General features: G+C 32.1%; 2 protein-coding genes and 1 long non-coding RNA gene across 3 annotated transcripts; 1 reads left to right on the forward strand and 2 right to left on the reverse strand.

The window, feature by feature from the left end:
* Positions 1 to 92: 92 nt before the first annotated feature.
* Positions 93 to 10822, forward strand: Orc1 (origin recognition complex subunit 1). The gene is made up of 10 exons (XM_088239842.1): positions 93 to 317; positions 1971 to 2214; positions 3447 to 4434; positions 4521 to 4650; positions 4753 to 4934; positions 5029 to 5126; positions 5834 to 5994; positions 7298 to 7402; positions 8536 to 8743; positions 10530 to 10822. The coding sequence occupies exons 1-10, from the start codon at positions 211 to 213 to the stop codon at positions 10770 to 10772; spliced, it is 2466 nt and encodes an 821-aa protein (XP_088095968.1). The 5' UTR covers positions 93 to 210; the 3' UTR covers positions 10773 to 10822.
* Positions 10823 to 10824: 2 nt separating this feature from the next.
* Positions 10825 to 21192, reverse strand: LOC148272591 (BBSome complex member BBS2-like). The gene is made up of 11 exons (XM_088239843.1): positions 21131 to 21192; positions 20878 to 21061; positions 19897 to 20126; positions 17582 to 17764; positions 17275 to 17497; positions 16927 to 17186; positions 15944 to 16126; positions 15280 to 15687; positions 12393 to 12556; positions 11814 to 11962; positions 10825 to 11067 (listed from the first exon to the last, which is right to left on the reverse strand). Exons 2-11 carry the CDS (start codon positions 21011 to 21013, stop codon positions 10967 to 10969), a joined length of 2037 nt encoding a protein of 678 aa, XP_088095969.1. The 5' UTR covers positions 21014 to 21061; positions 21131 to 21192; the 3' UTR covers positions 10825 to 10966.
* Positions 14423 to 14962, reverse strand: LOC148272592 (uncharacterized). The gene is made up of 2 exons (XR_015824813.1): positions 14900 to 14962; positions 14423 to 14570 (listed from the first exon to the last, which is right to left on the reverse strand). It is a non-coding gene; the product is annotated as an uncharacterized LOC148272592 (long non-coding RNA).
* Positions 21193 to 21519: the final 327 nt, after the last annotated feature.

Genomic DNA, 21519 nt, shown 5'->3' on the forward strand with positions numbered 1-21519 from the left:
ATCCGCAACCTTATTCCAAAGTAGGTTCTTATTACAAAAATAATTTACTGGCAATTTTTATTCAGAATTATCAACTAGCAACACTACAAATCAGTGTCAAATTTCGCGCGGAAATCGGAGAGTTTGTGATAAGTTGCTAGTCGTTACTTTTGTAATTAAAGCTCAAAATTATTTTACTATAAATAAAAACACTAAACATTAATAATAACCATGCCTAAAAAGTCAGGACCAAAGCCCGTTGAATGGCTTAGTGGGAAATCTGTGTGGCAAGAAACAAATGATCCAGATTTTCGATATAAGATCGCCGATTTTTACACGTAAGTAAAATCAGAGAAATTTATAGGTGATATTAACGACTAATTAATTAGGGAAAGTTTGCTGGTAAAATTTATGTTCTTTGAGTTATGAATGAACTTTATAATATATTACGTTGGAAACTTCCGAAATGATTAATTTATTACGTCGCTGGCTATCCAAGAATGTAAACAAAAGAAATCTTCCCATAACATGCGTTCGAGCCTTGAAATTTTTTGATCAAATATTTTTTTGTACTATTTAAACCATAACTTTAACACTGGTTTGGAAAATATAGTTTTAATCAAAATTTCACGATTCATGATAATTTCAAGTTATTAGAATATTGAGCCAGAGTAACTTAACTGACATTTTACCAATTTTCGGCAAAATGACTTGGAAATACTCGGAATTTTTTTTTTTCTTTTTTTGGTTACAATGTGTTCTAAAAAGACATGTAGAGAAGTGCAGTACTGTGCTTTCATATTTCTAAATTTATTTATTAAGGAAATTATACAGTCTATATAAATACAAGGTACAAAAAAACAATTTAAAAAAGTAAGACCAATTACAGATTTCATATGAATTTATTATGAATGCAGGAGAGGGGAAAAAATAAATACATTCTAAAAAAATAAAAATATTAAATAAAAAGTACATAAAAGGGAGAAGACATTGTACAGCTCCAACTCTACTTTCCTCCCCTCTCTCTCTGCTTCCATGAACATTTATATTTCTTAGTAAAAATTCACAAACAACAATAATTAATTACATATGAATAAGTAAAAATTAAGACTTGAAATGAAAAGTTAAAATTAAAAGTAAAAATTAAGAATTAAAATTAAAAAGTTAAAATTGAAACATAAAATTAAAAGTCAAAATTAAAAGTTAAGCAGTAGATAAATTTAAAATGTCTTTAACAGATCTGAAAAAATATGGTATTTACAGTGTAATATGTCGATGTCACTAAAACTGTTATTATAGGTAATCCGTATTCTTCGAAGAGTGCTATTTTACATATAATTAGTCATTGAATTAGGAATGTCAAAGAGTACAGATTGACGAGTTCTACGGACAGGGACTCGATATGAAACGCTTCTAACAATTTCTGGGCCATCAATTAGGTTATTAACAATTTTGTAGAGAAACCTCACATCCAACATGGTACGTCGAGTTGCGAGATTTTGAACCTTATGAAAATTAGCGGACTCAGTCCTGCTTGAAAATGAAACATCATTTTTGAAATCTAATTGTCTAAAAAAATAGTTTTGAAAATGTTCAATACGATTTTTGTAAGTATTATATTGAGGATTCCAAATCGGCGAACCAAACTCTAGGACATACGTACATATGAAAAAAAAAGTTTTCTTAATGTATCAGTTCTTGTGAAACGTTTGGTTGATCGTATGACACACCCTAACATTTTGTAAGCTTTTTCTACCGTATTTTCTATATGTTTGTTAAATGTAAGTTCACTGTCAAGTACAACACCAAGGTATGGATTTCCGTAGAAGAATTTATAGGTAACTCGTTGATTTTATATGAATAATTTATTTTTTTAGAACTAATGCGGTAAAAAGAAATTTGCTGACACTTTTCAATGTTAATAGACAATCTGTTTTTAATGCAATATGTGTTTAATCTATTAAGGTGCTATACAATTATTTTTCTTCCAGGAAGTTCAAATTCAAGAATATAGTCGCCGGTGTCGGAGACTTCATACTGATATCCAACGCGGACGCCGCAGAACCTGACACTACGGAAGGGTGTGATGTCGCTCAGATTATTAAACTCTACGAGAGCCACGACATGGACCTGAAGGATCGATTCCGAGCTCACGTGCAGTGGTTCTGCAAGGCCCCCGATGTACCCATCAGCTGTTTGAAAGACACTGATGTTGTCTTGAATGAGGAATTTGAGGTAATTTATTTTATTTTTATTTGATCAAAAAAAAATTATAATTACGGTCGAACTTGGTTATTACGAGGAAGATGAGACCGACTGGATTTGCTACGAGGTACTTAATGCGGATAATTAAAAAGTAAGACTATTAACAAAACAAACCATCATGCCATTTTCCGTAGAGGTAGGCAGAGAGTATAGAACACCACATCACTCTGTCTTTGCATACAGGCCTCGCTTCCTCTGCATTCATACATCCTCTCATGCACACATGCCGATTATTCCTACTCTTGACACGTCCGTCTTCAAGTAATTAGACGCTGAAGTCATTGTGGGAATTTTTTCCAAATTATGTTATAGCTTAATTTTAAAATGTATTTTTTTAAAGTTTATTTTTGTAATTAAAATTCTATGTAAATATGTGTATGGAAAAAAAACAAAAAAATTAAAAATTGATGGACTCGATCGTGCTATGTCTCTTTCGGTCTTTCTCATTTTCTACATCCATCAACATTCGCATCGTATATCCTTTTAGCTGTTCTTTCACTGTCCATTCGCTCTACATGACCAAACCAATGAGCACCCCTTTCTTGATTCTGTCGATAATGCTCATCTCAGCCGTACATAGTTCTCGGATCTCGATATTTGTGCACCTATTATACATCATTTTGCCGCACATTCACCTGAGAGATCGCATTTCGATAGCATTCAACCTACTTTCATCATTATTTTTCCAATTCCATACTTCACTCCCATACATTAGGGTTGGCACTAGAACTCTATTATGAACTGCTAGTTTTGCCTCCTGCGACAAACATTTGTTGGCCAAAAAATATATCTGTTCACCGCTAATCCTGTTCCCGGCACTCACACTCCTTTCAATATCTTTCTCAGTCTTTTCACGTGTGCAATAGAACCCAAATCCCAAACAAGTGTTTTTTACTTGTTGTCTATGCTCAGATGAAAATCCTGAAAATAAAATTAAGGGGGATAAGTCCGCGGCGTAGATAGTAGGTTAGTCCTTTGCCTACCATGATTGATGTCCAGGTTCATTTCCTGGCAAGGTGGACATGAACTATTGATTTCAAAGGTGTTTCTATACTTTAATATTGTTGCTCATTGTTGTTGTGAGACTAATGACAAAATTATCCAGATATGCTGCAATTGGATTAGCAATATCCAGCGCCCTATGCGCCTCTGGGTGTGGCTAGGGAAATGATGATATTTTTAGTTACGATTATTTCTTTCAGGTTATTGAAGACCACCGTCCTTTTGATAAAGATGTTTCCATCGAAACCTTTTTCAAATGTTGCGAAATAGTCAAACTACCAACAACTGCAGCTGTTTCAGAAATAGTTAAAAATCAAACCAGCAAATCTAAGTTTATATGCCGGTATCGTTTAATCGCAGTCTCAAAGAAAAAGTACTTCCTGGAACCGATACTGGAAGAAGAAAGAGCCGAGTTTTGTAAATTTCTGTCTGTTCTCAAAACTCCCAAATCTAAAGGCAGAGAGAATCTGTCCTCGGGTAAAACTCCCAACAGTCTCATTAAGAAATTTGCGGCATCCAGTCTAAATGACCCGAGGCCGTGGATGGTGAAAAATTCTGACCCTTCAAAACTAGTCCTGATGAGAGACATAACTAATAACTACATGTCTCCGGTGCGAAATGAAGAAGAAAAAATCTCTAAGAGAAAATCCACCATTAATAATCACGATGCATCTCCCACGAAAATGCGTAGCAATAAAAAAATCACAGATACAGATATCTCTTTTATCCTCGAAAGTGGAGATGAATCTGATTCAGAATCAGATGCCTGTGATAAAGTTAATTCTAGCGCTAAAAGAGTTTTATATTTCGACAACAAAAAATCCACTCAATTATCTAAAGTACCGAACGGAGAAATTGACGATACTCCTTCCAAACGTCGCACCTCAAGAATAGCCAAACAAAATGTTAAATATACCGAAGATTATCTAGAATACAACACGCCCAAAAAATCTATTCTTTCAACACCGACTAGACAAACAAAAAAGATCAAAGAACTTCTTAGCACTCCTAAAAGAACTAAAGCGAGCCGTGTTAGTGAATCTGACAGCGGGGAAGATTTTGTAATCAAAACCCCGAAAAGGATAAAAGGAACTCCAAAAGTAGTAAAAACTCCAATAAGTAAAAAAGTTAAAGCTAGTGAATTAACGCCTTCTATTCATGCCAGACATAATCCCGTTGTGCTCAAAGGTAAATCTAACAGATATAATTTTCTTTTAAACATTTTTAATGTCTAGCGAACAATTTTCACGGTTTGTTTATTTTTTGTATTGTAGAAGGTGGATTACAGCGAGCTAGAGAAAGTTTGCATGTTTCTGCTGTTCCATTGAGTCTACCATGCAGAGAAGAAGAATTTAACAACATTTTTACTTTCATAGAAGGAAAAATTAGTGATAATAGCGGAGGGTAAGCAGTGAATTGACAGTATTTGTATTTCTCTAAAATGGGATACAACCAAAAATTAATTACATATTTTACGTACATCTTGTAATTAGTTTGTTGTTTCAGATGTATGTATATATCTGGAGTGCCTGGAACAGGTAAAACCGCCACAGTGACCGAAGTAGTAAGGTGTTTGAACAAACAAGTCAAATTGCAAGAATTACCAAAGTTTGAGTATATTCAAATAAATGGTATGAGATTGACAGAACCTCGCCAGGCTTACGTACACATTTACAGGCAGTTAACAGGTAGAATTATTTACCAAAGTATCTCTTACAGTACTTATACTTCATAAATTCATACTACAATATATTTTTGTTTTTGAACTGTGTTTTTTTATAGGAAAAACAGTGGCGTGGGAACAGGCATGTAATTTACTAGAAGCTCGCTTCACCAAACCAGCACCGAGGCGTAACACAACTGTCATGCTTATTGATGAGGTAATTACAAAATAGGTATAAATCAATAAAATTCATTATTGAACTGAATCTTATTCATGTATTTATTTTTCAATGGACTAGTCATATTTCAATAGAACTAACACAGAATAACTATTACACAGTATAAAACATTGCAATGAGGAAGTTCAGTGGTTTTTAAAAATAGTTTTTTTTTTCTTAAAGTTTCATTATTTTGAAATTATTCCCTCTAGAATTGTCGTCAGTGAGTTATGCTGCCATTTAAAAATAGAACCCCATAGCTGTTAAAATACACTAAATGTAAAAAATATGGCCACCCAGAAACTGGAAATCTATCAAACACATAACAGCGCTATAATTAATTGAATGAACTTGTGACTTTTCAAAGTAGTTAATTTTTTATATTCAATTTCCCATAGCACTAAACTTCCTCATTATAAGTGACTATTGATGGATAAATTAGATCCACGAAGTCAAATTTCCCACAAAAAAATAGGATATTTATATATAAAATATTTTCTTAAAATTCAAAACAAATTGATATATAATCGGTAATCAATCTTTTAATGGTAAATTCGAGTTATCTATATCAAAATGTTCTTTTTTATATTTCAAATTGGATATTCTAATAAAATTTGCTATAAAATATTTTGTTAAAATTCAAAACAAATTGATATATAATCTGTAATCAGTTATCTATATCAAAATGTTCTTTTTTATATTTTAAGTTGGATGTGCTTTGCAACAGACGTCAGGATGTCCTTTATAATTTGCTAGAGTGGCCGGCCCACTCCGCTGCCCATCTCGTGGTAGTGGCCATAGCCAATACCATGGACCTTCCGGAGAGATTGCTCATGGGACGTGTAGCCAGTAGACTAGGCCTTACCAGGTAACTTCAAATTCAAAACACTCGGTGTACATGTTCCAGCCAGGGTGTGTAGACAGTACCACCTCTCTCTTATGAAGAAATATTCCACAAATCACAACTATGACACCAAAACAATGATACGCTAAAACAATACTCACTTACAGATTCAAAAACTACTCTTACTCAAATGAAAGACATAACCCCTACAATACATCACATACAAATAATTAACATATTACAACAGAGATGAAGAACATTTAAGAGAAGGTTATTTAGAAGTCTAGGCATCTACAGGGCTTATGACCTGTCAATGGCTGGTTTAAGTGGCCACTTTACACACTGTGTAACATTCACGATTCTGCCTATATTTGAACATCTATAGTCCTTCAATTCTTTCATCTGTTGATGTTTGTGAAGTTAAAGAGCTGGAACCTTTATTTATGCGGGTGAGATTCATCTAATTAAATTTTAATTTCACCTACATACTAGGCAACGCCTGAAAATGTTATTTTTTCAATTTCTATACTTCTTCATGGACCAGGTGGATTTATCAACAATATTTTGAGTTTGTCCAAACTTTTGTAGACAAGGACTGGATTCGACTCCCTGGGGAGCTGTTTATATTAACATATTACAAATTTATTCACAAACATCAACAGGTGAAAGAATTGAAGGACTATAGATGTTCAAATATAGGCAGAATGGTGAATGTTACACAGTGTGTAAAGTGGCCACTTAAACCAGCCATTGACAGGTCATAAGCCCTGTAGACGCCTAGACTTCTATATTACCTTCTCTTAAATGTTCTTCATCTCTGTTGTAATATGTTAAAATATTTATAACTTTTTTTGTATTATATTTCTTTACTTTGTACAATTTGTTAAAACCTATTATTGATTCTGAGCCCATGCAATATTTCTTAATATTAACTATAAATATGTAGAACTGCCACAGTTGGATTGTCTGAAATTTTAAAATCACATTATATTTTTGTTTTAATGTGATGTATTTACTTCTTTTTTTTTGTTATTAATCCCGAAATTTTGTTTAAAGAGTGTGTATGTAGGAGAGTAATTATTTTGTAAGATTATGAGTTTTTACATCGCGCCCATTGTAATAATCGCATGTATTTTATGTAATATGATTCTCAAACAAAATGAGCCATAGCTCATCACGCCCATGACAAGGTACTTTTAGAAAGATATTGGCGGAATAATTTGTCATACCTGCTAGAGTGCTTTTTTGATTGACAGAATATTTTGTCATACTCAGTTAACAGCGTTTATTTTAATTTATCTCTGTAATATTTCCTTTCTGTTCTCAGGTTAACGTTCCACCCGTACTCATTTACACAACTGCAAAGTATAGTTTCTGCCCGATTAGCGGATACAGGTGCTTTCAATTCTGATGCAGTGCAGTTAGTGTCGAGGTAAGTTCTATAAACAAATTCATATTGCCAACTGGTGAATGTCAATCGTTTAAAATTTGTGTACATTTGCAATCTCCTTACAAATGTCAAATCTAGATTACATTTTGTTTTCTTTCATCATTGTTTAAAATGTGAATAAAATAAAATAACACTTAGAATTTTTTTGTGCAATAATTAACATAGTATTGAGGGTTTATTCACACTGCATTGTGAGGAGGAATTGAGATACACATTGTCACCGTACCATGGATTGTTTTGTTTTTTCTTTTTACACTACAACAGGCTAGAAAACACTATTACAATGGTGAATTAAAGCACATAACACCCAGGCTCGAGAAAAACCACATTTTCAAATTTTGTTTTCTCACTGGGAATCGATCTCGGAGCCTTCTGGAGCGTCTGTCCTCAGCCATCGTCTTCTAATTCGTCACCTAAACAAGCTGCGCTGCATCCTTTCTCCCTTCATCCTCCCATCTCAGCCCGGAGAGGCCATAAAGTAAAAGAGTACCGAATATATAATTATCTCACACTCATTACTTATCACTCTCGATACTAAAGGTATATTTGGGAGCGAGAGATTTTCACGTATCAAACAGCAATGTTGCCAGTATTTCTGCCAGACGCTAGTTAGTAGCTCTCTAGGGGGTTCTTTCGTTCGCGCTGCAAGCATGAACTAATGGTGTTTTCATATTTTTGGCAGTTAGATTTTAAATATTATCACTTTTGACTACAACTATAAATAATTGAAGCAATTGCCTATGAATGTTCCATTTTTCCCAATTAAAATCTCTCATTCTTTGCGTATTTAATGAGTACACAGCACAGTAACGCGCGGGTATTTTTGGCACCGAAAACTCAATGGCTACTTTCAGGAAAAAATTCTGAGAAAGGAAATTGAATGGAGATAAGTACGCCTTGTGATGTAGTGGTGGGTTTATCACTACCATGCTTGAGGTCATGGAATCGATTCCTGGCAGGGTTGAAGTGAAATATTTATATTTTAAAAATGTTTCTACACTACAATATTTTATAGTCTCCGGACTGGCACCTGCGGCGTAAGACTGATCACCTTACCTTCAGATGATCAAGATTGGAGTACCAGAGAAATGATGGTAATAAAATAATATTTATAGGAAAGTGGCGGCCGTATCAGGGGACGCGCGGCGGGCTTTAGATATTTGTCGCCGCGCTGTAGAACTCGCAGAGCTCTCCAAGGGAGAACAGGTTGGACTGCCTCACGTCAACTCGGCTCTCGCTGAGATGATTGCCAGTCCCAAGGTCCAGGCTATCAAGGCATCATCCAAGATGGAGCAGCTGTTCTTGCAGGCGATATCTGCCGAGGTTTGATACACTTTTTTTATGGGAATTGCAAAGTTTTTGAATTTTTATTTGTAACTTGTAAATAAGTATTAGAAAAATGGAAAACTAATCGTAGCAGAATAGTGTTGGAACCTTAGATTTCCTGATCAGGTGCCCAAAACACTATTATGGGACAATGCATCTCATTCCTTATGTGGGTTTTATTTTCTGGCTTTCTTTATTTAATTTGTTTGATATTATAATCAACTCTTGTGTGCTAGGTTGCCATGCTCGATATAGTAAAAATACTTATTTTGACTTAATTGCTTTTATCGGATCTCAACAATTTATCTTATTTCATTTTAAACTAATGCATCAAAGTGTTTACTACAAGATATAGCCACTTTTCTTTCATACTTAATAGCTATTTGACTAAAAAATGTTGAGATATGAAGATGCTGAATTATTTTTTATTGTTTCAGAATTTACTTTGTGGAATAACTTGTTAAATATAATTATAAACTCATTTATATTTACACCTTATGATAGGTAATTCTGAATAAATTCTGTGATTATCAATGTAAAACTCATGTGTGGTGTAAAATACAACTTGTTTTATTTGTTTTACATTTTGTGAAGGCATTACTTAAATGAAAACTTCACAGTTAATCGTTTGATAGTTTGATTGTTTTAGTAGGTATTTCAAAAATGCTGATTTTTAAGTTATCTATTATCTAAGTTTTACGGTTTGGCCATTAGTTACTCTGTAGACATTGCTTAGTACGTAACTGCCGAATTAAATTCAATAAAGCCGTGTTGTCTTTTTTAAGTGTCAAAATACTGCTGGGATTAAAAGGGAATAAAGTGGGATCACATTTCATTAGCGAGTTCATAAATAATATTATTTAAGAATTCTTTTATTTTACCGTCTGTCAGATTGTTAAATAAAACAAGGTAGACATTTTGTAAGTATTGCCAGGGTAGTCAAATTTTTAAACTGCTTTCCATTATTAATATTACATTTGGCTGATTTATATAGCGTCAAATCACCTCAACTTTACAATTGTATATGTAAACTTACATTCTAACAATAAGCCTTACTATGATATTAAACTATATTAATTTAACTTAATAACTATAGTCCTTAAAATTTAGCTTGATTAAAATGACAGCTGCCAAACTAATTTGACTAGTGATGGTAAAGTACTGATCTCTGACCATGTACCGATCAAAACGATTTTATAAATTTTTTCATGCAAACATGAAACTCTGTTTCAGAAAATTGATATAAGAATGCAATAACAAGCCTATTATAATGTGTTTAAAACAATTATTTACCAAAAAAAAGACATTTATACTTTTTTCATGAACAACATCAAACGAATTGTTTTTTATTCAATCAATTTACACTGATCAATTTGTCCCATCTCTGTCGTTTTTGCCAAATGATGTAACCTTGTAAGAACGTCATTAATAATTAGGTTTATTTTTTTTTTTTAGTTTTAAAGCTGATTTTATATAATTATTTTGATTTATATGTCGAGCATTGTATTAAAAAAATTAATTAACATGCCAGATACGAATGATTTTTCGTGTGTCAATATAAATCACTCCTTAGACGTCACTACAAAGTTATGTCGTCACTATTGCTGACAACTGTATTCTAATCAAGCTATATTTTAAGGACTATAAATGATTATTTCCTATTTTTTTTACGTTCCCTAATAAAAGTACCGGTTTGTTTTATAGTCCAGTCAGTAAAATATTTAAAAAGTAAAGTATGTTATAATTCTATTTGCAAATTCACAATAATATTACTGTTTATTAGGTCCAGCGCACTGGTATCGAAGAAACTACCTTCCAAATGGTCCACAAGCAACTTGAAACTATCTGCGCCTTTGGGGGCCTCAAGACACCTTCCATCACAGATGCCTTTGGCATATGTTGCCGACTCGGTTCATGTCGACTGATCATCACCGAACACTCGCGTAGCGACATCCATCAAAAGCTCCTCCTTAATGTCAGTTCAGACGATGTGCACTACGCAACACAAAGTTTGTGTGTTCTTTAAATAATACAAGCATATTTAAAATACATGCAATATTCCATTGAATGAATATATATTTTTTTGTATTTTATTTTTAACATGTGACTTTGCCTACAACATAATTTATTATATATTTTAAAACAAATAACTATAAATTATTACGCTAAATATATTTTTGTATTCAATAAATTATTTTGACTGATCCCATTTCACTGAATTCAAGCTTCACCGATACTTATAATTTTTATGAGAGCATCGACATTTTTATTTTTGATGGCGGTTTTGCAGTGATTTATCATAGCTGATGAATGTTTTCCGACTGAAATAAAAATGAACATTTTAATTGTCAAGTGTAATAAACAAAATAAATTGATCAGAATTAATAAATAAATAGCTAAACAGTAATTAAAATTTAGTATTTTAATAAATCAACAAATGCCCAAATGTTTGTAGACAAGGTTTAATTTCACTCCCTAGGGACATTAAGATTTAAATTTATTGCAACAGAGAGGGAAAACAACGACGGGAATATGGAAGTCTAGAAATTTACAGGGCTTATGACCTGTCACTGGCTGGTTTAAGTGGCCACTTTACACACTGTGTAACATTCACCATTCTGCCAATGTTTGAACACCCACATTTCCTCAACTCTTCCACCCGTTGACTTTTGTAAAGTAAAAGAGTTGAAACCTTAATTTATGTGGATAAAATCCTGCCTTGTCTCCAAACATTTGGACATACTTGAATATTTTCGATTCGACTAATTGATAAAAAACATTTTCAGATGTTGCCTAGTAGGTGAAACGGTTCAGCCAGATAAGTCTCACCCACATAATAAATATCATTTAAACATGGGCAGAATGGTAAATGTTACACAGTGTGTAAAGTGGGTACTTAAACCAGCCAACGGCGGGTCTAAAGCCCTGTAAATGCCCAGACTTTCATATTCTCAAGATTGTTTTCCCTCTTTGTTGCAATAAATTCAAATTTCAATAGAAAGGCCAAATATTTCAATTCGTAACTGAATGTGAAAAAAAATAATTTATAAATATCGGAATCTCTTACTTCGTAATCTCGAGGCCCTTTGTATTATTGTGTTAATTTCCTTCAACACAGAAGTATTTTCTTTATGGTTATTGAACCGTATATTATTTCCTCTAATCAAATCTCCGTTTATATCCATGAGTTCGGAATAACACTTCAGCATATCGACTCTGAAATTAATTTGCATATTAATGTCAATGGTCAGAAAGACCGGTTATTTTTTTTACAGTGAAACACCCACCCTTTCACAAAACTGTTCATCAACTTTAGTGTTTTCTTTCTTCAGAAATGCACATTCTAATTTTTTTTTAATATGTAAGCAAGTATTTAAATACATATTTCCTTCTGTGAAATAAATATGACCCTCCCAATCCTCAGAAACCTGAATTAAATCAGACAGTTATGAAAAATATTTGATATAAGAAAATTATTTGTTTTTTTTTTCCTTATAATTTAGAAGTGATTGCCATCTATATTTTGAACATCGGCCGGAATTTTTTTTTTTCAATGTTTCATCATTTGCTTAGTGTGACTTTTCAGTGCCGTTTGCAGGGGGATTTTTAGCAGTCTTAAGATTGAGACAAATTGTAATTTACTCACAGATCATGAGGCCTTTTAGCCTCTGCCATCGTAACTAGACTTTTGATCATCTGCATTTGCTCAGCAACGTCTGTGTCTAGTCTCATTCTGGCTTCTTGTATTCCATCGAGACTCTCCACCAGCGTACGGAGGCGTGCTTCATCTTCAGGAAAATTACCTTTAGACTGCAAATTATTTCATGAACTTCTTGTGTAATAGTATATACATTAGCAGGCATATTGCTATAAAGCAATATGTTCCGACCAACCGAAAACTGACTGGTATTAGTTGGTCAAGGTTTGTACTGATTTTAAAGCTGTTTGTTTATTGACTTTGAATAGGTTGATGCTAGGATTTGTCTTTAATAGGGTGGTGCTAGGAATAGAATAAATTTATGAAGAATGATATTCTTTTGAGCTAATAGGTTTGAATTAACGGAGTGACGGTTCTGGTTCTCCTGATCGGACTCGTTGCTCCCGGTTTACTAAGAAAACATGATACACTTTTTGGTATATTTTTTTTGAGACAAAAGAATTTTATTGTATTGAATATGCTTATATTTTGTACCTCTTGAAGAAAAAAATATATAAATCATTTTCTTTTTAAACAATTTTCTGCACACATTGTTTAATTTTTTTTATATATCTAAATATGTTCTTTATACGATACTGCTGTATTTATGTAACGTAATACTTTTTAATTTGATTTTTATGTTTTTCACATTATATTGAAACATTTATTTTCTTTTAAATATGTATCTTTGCAAGGTAAAAAGCACTGCGTGCCGTGTATATTAATAAATAAATAAATACCTTATAGCCATCAGAATTTGGAAAATTAGTTTGAGGACAAATTGTCTATATGTACTGAGGTTCCTCTGATGGCGATAGGGATATAAAAAGCAGTAAATGTAAATTTAAAAAAAAAAAACCTTATATAAATTTTATATTTAAACCACTAACTTTGTAGTTATTCACTACTGTCTAGTTTCGAACATGTGCATTTCATATTACCACCCTTTCAAGAAAAAAATACTAGATTTATTTTATTCATTGGCAGCATACTGATAACATAAAATAGGATATAATTAATTACTTAAATAAACCTCGAGAAAGAAGCTTGTGTAGCTTTGAAACCGGTCGGCAGAAAAAAAATAAATTAGTGGTTAAAAACAAAGTTGTTTAATTTGTTTTATTAAAAAAAAAACCCATTAAAGCTGAAAAAATTGTTTTTACAATGTGCGGACCTGAAAAAAGGCCCCAGGACCTTTAAAATGCATTCAGTTAAGTGGGAATGGGCTTTCAATGTTTATTTAGTGCTTATACATATCACACCGTGAGTGTAAAATCAAATTTCTCAATGCAAAACAATCAAATTTTTCACAATCTTAAAATTATAAAAGAGAAGTCATTTTAAATTAAAACATTAATGCATAAAAAAACATTTTTAAAAAACCCAATTTTTCTAGCAAAGTGAAATCTCCAAACTCCCATATCTCTAAACTGCACCGTTTTCACGTACTATGGTTTTACACTCAAGACGCAATAAAAAACAGAAGAAAAAATATGTTTTTTTAATATATTTATGTTAAAGTAGAAATATTTCATCATTTTAAAAACTACAGTGAGATGAGGAATGCATTGGAAGTGGGATAATTATATTGTTATTGTTACATATATTTTTTTACAATTTTGTACTTAATATTCTTATTTTAAATCTTATCCACATTAAGTAATAAATAATCGCTATTTATTTAATTTATTTGTTACGTGAAGGCAAGATGATTAATCTTATGCTTCACTATGAAACTCAGAGTAATAATGCGCCAAGCTATAGAGGAGCCCAAACGTAGGAAAACCATTCTATGGCTATTGGGTATTAAGTTAGCTACAGTTCGCAGCAAAACAATGGGCTGTACGAAGGTCGAGAATCGCCAAATGGATATTAATTTACATTATAAATACTTGTGTACCAGTGTATTTATTATTGCAGGGTAATTCTAATTTATTTTTCTATAATTCGCCTATATTTATTTTATAAAACTGAAAATACACGTGTGTTTATTTATTTATTCATTTTATTCATAATATACTTATGTTACATTTATTGAGACATAAATCCCAACTCCATGGAACCAAAGTCCTGTGTTGAGTTTGTTTGTTTGTCCGTCACATCTCCGAAACGGTGAGTCGTAGCGGCCTGAAATTTAGACACGTCATTTAAGATGCGATTTCAAGGTTAATGTTGCTATTTTCGAGTAAAATTTGAATCGACTTCTACTTGATAAAGACTAAAAACTTTATATGGATGCCTAGTGCGGCCCCGACATTTTGCCCGTAATCAACTGTCATTATCAACAGTAAACATACTTTAATTCACAAATTTATCTCCTAAATTGAGAAAAAACAGTATCTGAAGTTATATTTATGTTGATATAAGGAAAGTTTTTTAGCAACATAATACACGTGTCGAGACAATAAATGCCAAAAAACAACGTAATTCATGGGAAAATATTCTAAATGAATTACCTGTGAAAACTGACTCCTTTAACACCTTTGACGCTCCTACTGCTGCAACCAAACATACTGCAATTCACCATAGTCGATTTGTATTTATTATAATGAAAATATCCAAGTTATTTACTAACAAAAATAAAACAGCAACAAAAGCATCCGATAGAACCGTTATGCCTATGTTGTCAAACAAAACAAAATGGCCGCCAATTTGTTGCTAACCAACATCGCTTGCGTTCTATGAAACATGGTGATAGGGCTTCTCTATAGGTTGACGCATTATTACTCTGAGCTATTAAATGTGTACTGCAATGAAAAATTCTTGTGAATCGAACATGGGACCACGGTCAGCAAACATTCTAACTACTGGATGTAGTACAAATCAATCCACTCACCTCTAGGTGTTCAAGGTTCAGAAAATTTCCTAAACTTTGAATAAGATCCCCGGCAAGGGCCATATTACTTGTGTTGAACTTCACTTCACCGCTCGCTTCAAAGTTCATGAGCAGATGTGTCCCATCTCTGAGACAATTCAGTAAAATGTGCAACTCTTGAGATTCACTAGGATTGGCGTCCATATCATCGGGAAGAAGAAAATTCTGATTTATCCATATGCAAATTCTCTGCATGCGCTCGGTTATGGTGAATGTAACATAACTTGAAGGCACGTTTATTGATTGCTTTTCGGGAGATGCATTGTTTGTTTCGTCAGTTTCTGGCATCGAGTACATGGAAAATCGAGGAAGTTGTCTTGTAAGCTCAAAAACATGAAATTGCGTGCTGTCTGGATATCCTACAAATGCCTTGAATTGAGGCAATATCAAATAATATAATAAATTATCCAAATAAAATATAACAAAAAACCATAAACAAAAATCTGAGAGACTTAATTTGTTTGCAAAACAAGTTTTTTTCTTACTGTTACATATTTGAAAATCAAAGTGTTGCATGTGCACCTACTAAAATTGTTTGGGTAGGCATTAAAGAATTTGATTAACGTTGACAGTGTTTATTTAAAAACATAAATAATGATCCCAAGGATTTTTTGGAAAAACCTACCTTAATATGAATATCAATAGGCATGTCTTTTGGAGGGTACAATGCTATATCCAATGAGTTGCTAAGCATATTTTGACTAGGATGTTCAATAAGTGTTTCTCCTTCAAATATTCCCTCGGCAAATATCATCACAGCCTTTATTATTGTGAAATTATTTGTCGATACAGCAACATGTACATGTGCCTAAAAATGTGCTTATAGATTATATTTTTTAACTGAAATTAAACATTTTATCTTTAACCTTTCGGAGCCTAAAAGTGAAAAAAATCCGCAAGTTCCTGAGGGGGAGTACCAGGAATACCCCAGCTAAAAAGCCATAATACAACATTAAAAAATATATATATATATATATGATTGTCATGTAAGTGTTTATATGTTTATGAGTTTTCTGCAAAATTCATACACTTTATCATAAAATACTGTTGCGAGAGGATGTATATGACATTGCACTGTTCTCGCTGTTACAACTTGAGCAGCATTGATCTAAAGTTTCGCTATGCATTAAGGGGGATTTGAGAGGAGACTACATGTAAAATGCAAATCACGAAATCCAGATGTTTATGGTTATGGCTGGAAATAAGTGACCAAATAGCAAAAAGCACATGTGCAAACTGACCAACATATCAAAGATTATTAAACTGCAGAGTGATTAATTGTAATGTTAGCTGTTTGCACAGAGAAAAGCAAAGACAAGTGTATATTATTATTGAAATAATTCTGCAGAAAAATATTTTAATAGCTATGATACATTCTAAACATTATAGAAGAGAAAAATATGTTACAAAATGGCTAGATAAAATAAATAATGTAATAGTTTTTCCTATAAATACTTCAATCAGTGAGAACGGAAATAAATTGAGCTGAACAAATAAATATACAGAAACACACACCAGAATTTCACTAGTTTAAGATACAAGTTTTTTATACAACTTGATAAAAATTATAACTGTAAATAAAATTGTTGTAAATAAAATAAAAAATACCTTCTTGCTTTCATCTCCTTGATTAGTAGAGAGACCAATCTGTAATCTTGTATTGGCGGGAATAATTCCCATAGTTTCCGGAATCGAATCTCCAATGTCCCGGTTTTTCTCATACTGTTCATTGTATTTAGTGTTGCTCTCATAATGCCTTAGTTCAAGTAGAAGTGCCTGTTTCCTTGTAAATAATTCACTCATTGAATCTTGTTCCATTTTCAAATTTAAGTTACTGGCTTGTTCCGCTGCTGTTGTATACCCTTTAACTTCATCAGAAATATTTAAATAATTCAAATTAAATATTTAATGAAAATTACTCTAAAATTCTTATATTGGATTGAATTAATTAGGTACCTTCTCCTTCAACTGACACACATATTAGATCATTCTTCCCGAATCCTCTATAATCTCCTTCGATGATTCCTGCTATAGAATGCTCCATGTTATCTTTGAACAGAACATCTCCTGTTTTGATATCTCGGGTGTCTATTTTCCCATTTGACCACCCAGTTATCAATTGGCCAGTTCCCATTCCCAGTAAGTCGTAACATCGGATTTGTACTGGTGTATTCTTAGACTAAAATACTTAGAATTATTGTATCAATCATAAAAGAAGACATATTACAAGACATTTTTTTTATTCTACAAAACAATTTATCACCTTAACTCTCCATAGCCGAATCCCTTCTTCATAAATCCCAACAGTACCATTGGACAAACCATAAGAGAAGTGTTGCTCTTTTAAAACTGCTAAGCCAATTACAATTTCAGTTTCAGACAACTCTAACAGTATTCGATCTTCTTTGAATATTTTTATTGTATAATCAGAACATCCAACAAGCAACTGAAATGTACAAAATCTAAGCTGAGAAAAAATAATTCTGGGCATTGAGTGTAATATTCTAAAATATTCAGGCAGGTTTAAATATCAGTTTATAATGCTTTAGATTGAGGATGTTATTAAAAATCATAATCTAAAAGTTACTTGAGGCTTACCAAAATTTAATAAAAAGAATAAAGCAAATTAAAAATAATTCTAATGAAATAGTAAGACAAACAATATTTGTAAAATTTCTTGTAATGAAATTTCAATAGAATTTTTTTTTAATGTTGAATTGAAAAATGTTAATTTATTTTAAAATATATATTTAACAATAAAGTATTAAAAGTAAATAATATGGAAGTACAGTCAAACTCGGTTATAACGATCACGGAAATAGCGAGATCTCGGATGTAACGAGGAAACATTAGTTGACACTTTAGTTCATGGTTTTCTCCATACAATTATTCACTGTTATAATGAGCTACTTCTCGGACATACCGAACAAAAATATTGTCAAAAATTATACAAAAAATTTTCAATTGTTAAAAACATCATTCTCGAAATAAGAATATAAGTAATAAAATCTAAACGGTCGGCTAACGTAAAGGATAAATACTGCCGGGCGTTGGGATCGGATTATGTTTATGATAGCTTTGTAAGTGTCTAAGTACCTAATTGGATTTTTCGCCGACAATATACAGCTGCTTTTGTAGTTTATGAATGACATGCTTGTTTCGGGGGTTTTTACGGGGTTTTTTTTATATTGTTTAATGTTCTAGGCTTATTTTATTACACAATAAACATTACAAGTGGGTGATATCAAATGAATTCTAGACCAGATCAGTTAAAACCTAACCCCTGTAAAAAAATTCTGTATGAATTATATTTACACATATGTATTTACTTGTTTACTTAGTGACAATGTGCAATAGCGATTGTATAAAAAAAAAACCTTTCTCTGGTTTAACGAGTAACGCTTATAACGAGCAAATTCAAGTGGTCCCATCTTCCACGTAATAACCAAGTTCGACTGTATTTCACATTAGGAAGGCTTTTGAAAAATAATGACTCTTTAACCAATAATCAAATAACCTTTCAATATAGCCTATTATACGATGTTACCTTGTAATGGACAGCCTATTCTAGGAATATTTTACTAGGTAAATTCATGTTCCTACCTTCCTCTTTTCAATTCATTTTTTTTAAAAACAGTGCATTTTTGTATGATTTCTTCCAGTATTATCCCATATTTCAATCAAGGCATTTGCTTACTTCGTGTCGCCGTTAAAAAAATATGTTTATGTTTAAAACACAAATTGAAAAGTTTGAAAGTTGTTGAAATTTTCTTGCGATATGTGTTAACCCTTTTTACTCATGTACCCATGCAGGTGTACATGTTTATGTAGGTACATACCAATTGCGAGCAAGTCTAAACATAAACTGATGTAGTATTTCAAACAATTCTCCACAGAAAGAACATTTTCTAATCTCATTTATTTAGGAAAAACAACAGATGTTGTATAAAATATAAAAAATAGTACATAAATCCAGTTAAAGTGTGAAAGTACTTCCTCCATATACCCGAAAACTATTTTAAAGACTGTGGGTTTTGCTAATACAAAAAAACGCAAAAAGTTTTTTTTGACAATAAATGAGTTAAGTACTTACTCTTTTAAAATTTTCAATTGCGTGTATCGTGATTTTAAATGAATTTAACTCTACTACTTTCACTGCCCCTCCACTGTGAATTCGAAAAATTATATGGAGGGCCTTTGTCGGATATTGTCATTCTTCCTCATGACCATATTGCAAACACCAACGGTAGCAAAAACTGTGTTTACTTGTATCAAATTTAGTTACAATAGTCTATGTTAATTACAGTATTTTTTGGTGACTTGTATGAAGGGCATTGAAGTTAAGAAAAAAAAGATAATGTAATTTGATGATATTAAATTTATAAAAATCTCATATGTAGACAATAACTTGAATATAGTGACATTTGAATGTACTCTACAAAGGGCTGAGTTTTGTATCATGTAGTATACAATTATTTTCTAAGATTTAATGAAAATCATTAATTAAAAAGTAAAGTAAAAGTCATGGTACTGAACATTATGCTATGAACAATAAATAATTCATTTTAAAATTCTCACTTCATTAGCTCCATCTTTATCATAATCCATAAGAACCATTGACTTGACATCATCGCCAACAACATTCCAAAATATTTCATTTCCTTGGTGGTCCAATCCATGGACAGAACCATGTCCTCCTATGATTGCCAATGGCTGAATAAATTTTCCGTATCTCCCAATGACAATTTTTGTGACTCCATTGGGAGTATCTTTGAAGAACATATCTGCGTTTTCTTGGACATCATATGCTAGGAATAATGATATTAAAATATTAAACAGAAAAGAAAACACTAATTTGCCCACAATATTCAAAATGAGATTTTCTCTTATGACCCAAAAAAACTGTATTTTTACAATTACAAAATTTATTTATATTACTTTTGAAAACAAATCAAATTCAAGTAATATTGATAAATATTTTTTTTTTAATAAATCATAAAATACTAGGTTTTGAACACTTTTTTTTTCAATTGGTGGTATTATTTGGCATCCGAAGACATAATTTTACTAAACGGTATCAGTTAAAAAAATATATTCTTTTGTCTTGAAAATACAATTTAAATTTAAAGATAACCTCTTGAAATCGTTTTAGAAAATACTATCTCCATTATAATATTAATCAGAAAACTTATAAACAAAATCGGTTCATAGAGTATATGACTTCTCTTATATGATTGGTTGATCAAATAACGAAGCTAATGTTATAGTCCTCTTTAAATTCCTCAGTCAACATGACTTATATTTTAATTATCATGCACTGGCATTTTTTATTCATAATTTCTTCCCTGCGTTCAAAATAAATTAATTTTATTTATTAGTGTACACTTATTCTGTTGACGACCATGAATTTATTACCGCTATACCTGATGAAAACTTAAGCTATGAAACTTTTCAATAATAACTAACAAACATAATGGTGTGAGCAACGCGTAGTAGTGCGGTCATTGGTGCTCACAGACGTATGTGAGCACCGCAGTGAATGAGTTAATTCACACCTACCTAGCAATTGAGTTGGTGATCCTATTAGAAGAATGTCTCTTTCTATTTGGTTGTGCAGTTGTCCTGCTTCTAAAGCTGTGACTGATTGACTCATATTTAAAACGGCTACTTCTTTATGGGCTTCGGACCATTGCATTCTTCCAGAACTTATACTGTTACTTTTATGAGGACTATGTATGAGGACCTGAAAAAAACATTTATTTTAATTACCGAAAACATTTTGTAAAATTGTATTCTTAATATTTTTACTAGCCTTGTCTGCAGTAGTTGCTGCTGTGAGACATGCGTGAGTTCCATCATATTTTCCAATTGTTACAACTCCTGGCAAAATTTTATGGTTTAATTCTAACATGAAAACTGGTTGAATCATTTTAAGATTTTAATGTGTCTTTTCAATGTTAATAAGAAATTCAAGGGTTAATACAAAAAAACGTTCAACTTGGCAGTTGTAGCTTTAAGTAATTCTGTGATCTCGCAATTCTCAAAACTCCCAACAACCCGTTCTATATAAATCTACTCCCAATTAAATTATCCCCTAACCATATAACTATTCTTAATTCTATGCCCCTAACTAATACCATGAAAATATTACTTCACACATTAGATACAGAAATATTGTTTTCAAATAAGTTGCCATGGAAA

The sequence above is a fragment of the Micrasema longulum genome, unplaced genomic scaffold (assembly GCF_059751315.1).
Source record: "Micrasema longulum isolate JH-2025_06_02 unplaced genomic scaffold, ASM5975131v1 h1tg002281l, whole genome shotgun sequence".
NCBI lineage: Eukaryota > Metazoa > Arthropoda > Insecta > Trichoptera > Brachycentridae > Micrasema > Micrasema longulum.